Source organism: Mizuhopecten yessoensis, unplaced genomic scaffold, assembly GCF_002113885.1.
Source record: "Mizuhopecten yessoensis strain PY_sf001 unplaced genomic scaffold, ASM211388v2 hete_36182108, whole genome shotgun sequence".
Lineage (NCBI taxonomy): Eukaryota > Metazoa > Mollusca > Bivalvia > Pectinida > Pectinidae > Mizuhopecten > Mizuhopecten yessoensis.
In genome coordinates, this window is record NW_018485601.1 from 1 (window position 1) to 6157 (window position 6157).

Genomic DNA, 6157 nt, shown 5'->3' on the forward strand with positions numbered 1-6157 from the left:
CTACATAAGGTATCTGCGCGAAAGAGAATCTGAAACAGAACGTTTGGAAGTTGAAAATGTTGTCTTTGTTTTAACAATTTTAATTTGAAAGGAAACAAATCCACATGGATGCATCTTCATTCACTTTTTCAGAGCTCAATTTGGAATATTTGAAGACTATATACGTGCGGCACCTACCAGTTATCATTAACTCCAGGCTATATCAGTGAACATCTTAGTGATGATGGAGATAATGAAATATATGTGTATCGGCACTCCCAATACTTCGTCCATTCTCAGATTCGTTCCAAGATACAAGAGCCAGAATAAATATAATGTTTGGATTCAGTATAGCAAGACACCAAATGATAATAATCCAATGAGAGATTTTTAACTGAAAAAGATGACGGACAGACGAACAGATGTAATACCACAGCATAATATCACATGGCCTTCTGGACCTTGAAAATGGCCTATGGCACATGACATGGTTATAATTTATATGTCTTGAGTGGATGAGATTTTATAAATCAGAAGTGATAAAGATGATCTGCTATGGGTAAAAAGCACTTTCTTTCTTTAACCTCAATCTGTGAACTTAACCTTAAGGTCATTGTCGAGCTTTCTCCACCCCTGGAATATGTAATAGCAAAATTGAAGGCACACTGCTAGCTATTTGATTGGTCTCGGTTAAAAAAAACTTGACCAACTGCTAGTCTGAAACCTGTTCCTTGAAGATTATAGAGTAGCGACACCGGACTTCAAAGCCAGTCAATTTTACTGTTACGCGACCCGAGACATTCTTTTTATGTACATCAACGAATCAAACTAGTCTTCTCATCTCATCAACAGGGCGACACACTACGCCCTTGATTTTGCTATGGCGTATATTCCAGGGGTACAGGGAGTAAGTGAGCATAAACCCCATGGAGTATCGAGGATGCCTTGATGTACATGGGTTTCAAAAGTACCATAGGCATATTTTCTTTTAATGGTTCATATGTGTATCAAGTATCATAAAGTTGTTAAATAAGGAAGTGGTTCTGAACAAGTTAAGATGGATGGACAACAGCATACCTTGTGTTACTGTTTATTCATTAATAATAATCTGACAAGTAATTGCACATAGTGAAATAAACATATGAATGTACGTGTACATCAATAACAACATCAATGTAATAATATACAGTAAACAACATAAATATTAATCTGCTGTCTGAGTGTCACTCCTGTAATCCTTACAACACATAGTTCTACAATAATTATTGGAACGCATACATGACCCTTGTTTCAAGAGCAATCTCTTGTAAATCCTCTTAATTGTTCAACACAGCTACAGTAATTGCTGTAGGTGACATAAACATGACCGTTGTTTTGAAGTGTCATGTCTTGCAAATCTCATATCTTTTGTAAATCCTCATGATCATACTCCACACATCAACAAAAATTATTGTAGGTGACATATTCATGACCCTGGTGTTCAAGTGTTATCTCTTTTAATCCTGACACAAAATATCTTTCACAGATACAAAACTTATTGGAACACATAAATGACCCTGGTGTCAAAATGTCATCTCTTGTAAAAATTACTGCAAGTAACACAATCATGACCCTTGTTTCAAAGGGTCATCTCTTGTTAATTCTTGTACTCTACTTACACAGCTAGGATAACTCCTGTAATTGAGAGTAACAAATTGCTGCGTCCCAGTGTCAATGAGCAGCATTAGTGACTTGGAATGTTGAATAATGAAGTTCTATTACATACTTCAAGCTAGCTGATCTGGGTAGGCATGGTGCAGTAATATAAACATTAGTTTATACACACCATCCTTTAGATTTTAGAACAGCTGATTCAGCTTCTTGTTAAGACATGTGAAGCAGAGATGCTCCAGTCCCCAACCACTATTGTGTTTTGGCCTTGGACCTCCAGCTGAAAGATAAAACTACCACAATTAAATAATATATTTATGAGATATAAATTCTTCTAGCAGAAAAATATCGTAAATTTAGTAAAATTAAACAAACTAACACACTACAGGAATCCATATTTATAGAACACAGGAAGCTTATGCATGTACATGTTTAGTTGTATTTCCAGTATCAGAAAAATCTTGGACTTTCTATGGTACTAGCTATATATATAGTACTGCAACCTTAACATTGACATCTGACCCAAGAAAAACTACATTTACTTTTTACTTTTTCATGTAGAATCAATATACTTAGTTTGTTGGAAAAGTGGAGTGTCCTGAACCAAAAGTAGGTCACTGTGACCAAGACCAATCTTTTAATCTCTGACTGCAGTCAAGGAAATGTTGTCCCAGTGTATTTCTTTTATACTATTTCAGGAAGGATGGAGAAAGAATAAATTATAAATGTGACTTAGTGGGAATCTTTCGTTACCATTTCAACTAGATATGGTTTTCACAGCATGATGGCAATTTTAAAGTATGCAACAGTGGTCAACAGCCTATTGGGTGTGGTGATATAACATTGCAGAAAACGACTTCAAAATATTGAACCTAGGCTAAAGCCTGCTCAAAAACTTTAACAAAGTCTAATTAAGCTATTATGGCCCAACAAAAATAGGATTCAGCAAATTGTTTACACTCCATACAAATGTGTTCGTACAATCTTAATAAAGTTGACCACATATTGAGCGTGGTGATCTTATACTGCACAAAACAATTGCTCAAAACTTTAACCAAGTCCACTTCAGCTTTTTTAGCCTCCAAAATATGAAAAAAAACAGTTCGCACATTGCTAATGCCTCAACCTTTTAATATAGTAAACAGCCTCTTGACAGTAGTGATCTAGCACTACTTGAAAAAGCTAGCTCAAAAACTTTAAATTGAAACAGGATGATGACGCCAGAGACTATATATATAAGCTCTGCTATTTTCTGAAGAGGCGAGATAAAAACATATTTTGTTTGGTTTGGTGATGCTTAAATTCAGTTTGATATAATAAAGTGTTACTTATTAAGGTGGTTCCTTCTTGAGATGTTGTATTTTGTACAGATACAGTTCTTGTTTAAGGTCTTGAATCTCTTTTAGCAGCCGTTGGTTTTCGCTGAAAAGTGGGTCTGGATCACATTGTGTGCCTGAAAAAATATGAAGAACAAAACAAAAAGCTTTTCATAGGTTTTGAATTGTTGATAATTTCCTTTGGATTTCACTTGAATGTAAGATTGATGAAATGACAATATCAGAAATAACCAGGATTACTTTAGGGGTTATATGGTTTATACAGAAAAATTGTGTGTACTCTGCATAAATCTGCAAAGTTGCGTAGGCCCATGAAAAAGGTATGTTTCTGGTAACAAAAAGTAGCTTTGGTCACTTGGAATTTCTTTTTATTTCCAGCTTTGTTTTGAGGGAGTGGGGTGGGTACAATTCAAGAAATTGCAAAAATCACCAAACATATAGTTATTCAGACCACATTTTATTCATTTTTCATTATATTTTTAGGTTCCTTAAATAATAATATGGGATTTCAATTCGGGAAAACAAAATTGTAAGGGTCAGAGGTAAAAGCTAGGGTTGGTCAAAATACCTTAAACATACATATTTTTGGGGCCCTGAAGTGCACACAGCTGTTTCAGCCAATTGAGCTAATTATAACATTGCAATTAATTCAGTCCGTAATGTTTCTTACCTTCACTTCGTTTACCCTTATTACATGTATAGCTGCTGATGGGAGATCTAGACTGGTGATCTTCTATGTAGTCTGGTTGTGTCGACCTAAATGGGTGCTCTCTCACAAATTCAGGTTGTGCACATCTAGACTGTTGATCTTCTATGAAGTCAGGTTGTGTCAACCTAGATGGGTGTTCACTCATAAATTCGGGTTGCACAGATCTAGACTGGTGATCTATCACGAAGTCATGTTGCGTAGAGCTAGACGGGTGCTCCTCCACGTAGTCATGATCAGGTTGTGTAGATCTAGATTCATGATCCATCATGTAGTCGGGTTCTGGCTTGATATACTTTGGTACTAACCCTGCATTTTCCATGGCTTTAATTGGTGTCAAACGAATGGAATAGTTGGTGTAAACACATGATAGACCACTCAATTTAGAGAGGTCTGTCATGAAACAACTTAGCGAATTTTTCCCAAGTGGTGACTTGAAGTACCACTCATTTCCGCTTCTATCAAAGGATTCTAAAGGTCTCTGCCACAAATCCTGTAGATCTGGATGAATCTTTTGGAGGTATTTCTTGAAGGACTCAACAGGACACATCGGGTCACCAGGACGAGCATACATTTTACGTTCTTCTACAGTACTGTCTGGCTTACCATCATAACTGCAAACACAAAACTTTTACTTTCATTTCTTTTCATTAAAAATGAATCCTGGTAATTTCTTCCTAAATCTTGTTTGAAAAACAGTCTTTAAATAGACAACTAGCAAGTTTAGGAATCTGGGTTGTTTTGCCCTAAATTCTGTTTGCACTCGGCTGTTTTGCCCAAAATCTAGTTCACCCCGAGTATTTTCACACTCACCTCTAACAAAACATATGAATATCATCACTCATGTTATATATTGTTGATGATTAAAATGTTACTGCTTTCATCTTTCACACTTATCTTAATCATGGTACCAAGAAGAAGAGGAAATAATCTGTATATCAATACTGAATATTGTTGACTAATGTCCTTCACAACATACAAATATCTGGAATATCTTCAAACAGTTGATTACCTTAAACCATAGCAATTTCAAGTTCAATAATTCTCTAAGTTTTCATGTAATAATGTTTACATGATTAATCATCACTTTATATGCATCAGAGTTTAGGAGCACTGTGTCATATATATATAACAGTCACCTAATTTCAAACATTGATCACATTCTATTATCTATTTTACAGCACAATATAGTTTTTTGCTTTGGTAAAATTAACTTTTATGCCTGGTAGTAGAAGACTAACAAAGACTTGTAGGTGACTGTATAAGACATACACAACTATAATTATGCATAAATACTTCTAATAGAATAAATATTTTCACCCTTTAAAATATATTTTTCAACATACTTGAAACAACACATGAACAGCATTTTGTAGTTGGTACTTTCATCGAGTCATCCTTGTTTAAGGTATGCTGACTTGGATTTCATGAAATACATGAATGTACACAATGTTTAGCAATACAGGTTGATTTTTTCACTTTGAAACAAAAGAACTTACTGATGTGCCAGGTCTGTCTCATGTTCATTTTTAGTAGGATATACGAACTGTAATCCATTAGAATCTGTTCCGATGGCAAATGTTGACTTATTCATTTCTCTGACAACTTCACGATCCCTGCATAGATAAAACATTAATTCGAACCAAACTTTCTTTTGGAGACCATATGGTGTATTGACATTGAATATCGTCTTGTTATTGTAAAGTTTCTTCAAATCCTCCTCTGTAATAGATTTTATATGTCGTGTGCAGCCAAATCCCTTCTTCTTCAAGTCTGATACAACAGCTTTATATACCTCTTGACTCGTTCGGAAATGAGCATCAGTGATGACATCAATTTTACATTTGTTTTTTAGATGTCTTGACAGTCCATATTTTAACGACTGTAGTGTGGTTGCTTTTAAATTCTCGCCCTTTTTACTTCTGACAGAAGCATAAAACAACCTCAGCTTTTCATTCAAAGTTACTTTGTCCAGTGACTCAAAGTCTTTGTTATTTTCATCAAGAAATTCCCGAAACAAACTTACACTTCTCTTCACAGATCTTTGAGTGTGTTTTGAATCCTTTTTGTCAGCCAGTTTCTCTAAATCTGTTAGTTCTACAGCAGCAAATCTGCTATTAGCCGATTTCATGTTGTTTTTTAATGATATTTACTTTTTGATCAGACGCTTTTTCATTCTTAATCATTCGGACGCTTGGCAAGTACTAAAACATGGATAAATCAAAGATGACTATGAAATATCGTTATAAATTGCTCTTCCGGTATGGAGTGTTGTTAATGCTATATCCAAAAAAAGTCTCTTATAAGAAATGGCTTAGGATCTGAGAATATTGAGGTGTAGGCCTAATGCAGACAAAATGTTGATTTGTGTTAAGTATTTTACTTGTTGTTCACATATGAAGGATCAACGCTGGAGCCTGAGAAGGTGCCTCTGTTATTTGTCCGAATTATTCTGACGTTTTATTGACTTTTTTTCATATCGGTC

The 6157-nt window shown here is 35.0% G+C and overlaps 1 protein-coding gene across 1 annotated transcript; it reads right to left on the bottom strand.

Moving 5' to 3' along the window:
• Nucleotides 1–1059: 1059 nt before the first annotated feature.
• LOC110444861 lies at nt 1060–5840 on the bottom strand. The gene is made up of 4 exons (XM_021489215.1): nt 5172–5840; nt 3637–4286; nt 2958–3082; nt 1060–1909 (listed from the first exon to the last, which is right to left on the bottom strand). The coding sequence occupies exons 1-3, from the start codon at nt 5801–5803 to the stop codon at nt 2961–2963; spliced, it is 1404 nt and encodes a 467-aa protein (XP_021344890.1). The 5' UTR covers nt 5804–5840; the 3' UTR covers nt 1060–1909; nt 2958–2960.
• Between the last annotated feature and the right edge of the window lie 317 nt (nt 5841–6157).

Coding starts and splice junctions, on each gene's coding strand:
- LOC110444861 (XM_021489215.1), bottom strand. CDS start 5,803: ATGAAATCGGCTAATAGCAGATTTGCTGCTGTAGAACTAACAGATTTA. Junction 4,287..5,171: donor GAGACAGACCTGGCACATCA/GTAAGTTCTTTT, acceptor TTGTGTTTGCAG/TTATGATGGTAAGCCAGACA. Junction 3,083..3,636: donor TAAGGGTAAACGAAGTGAAG/GTAAGAAACATT, acceptor ATATTTTTTCAG/GCACACAATGTGATCCAGAC.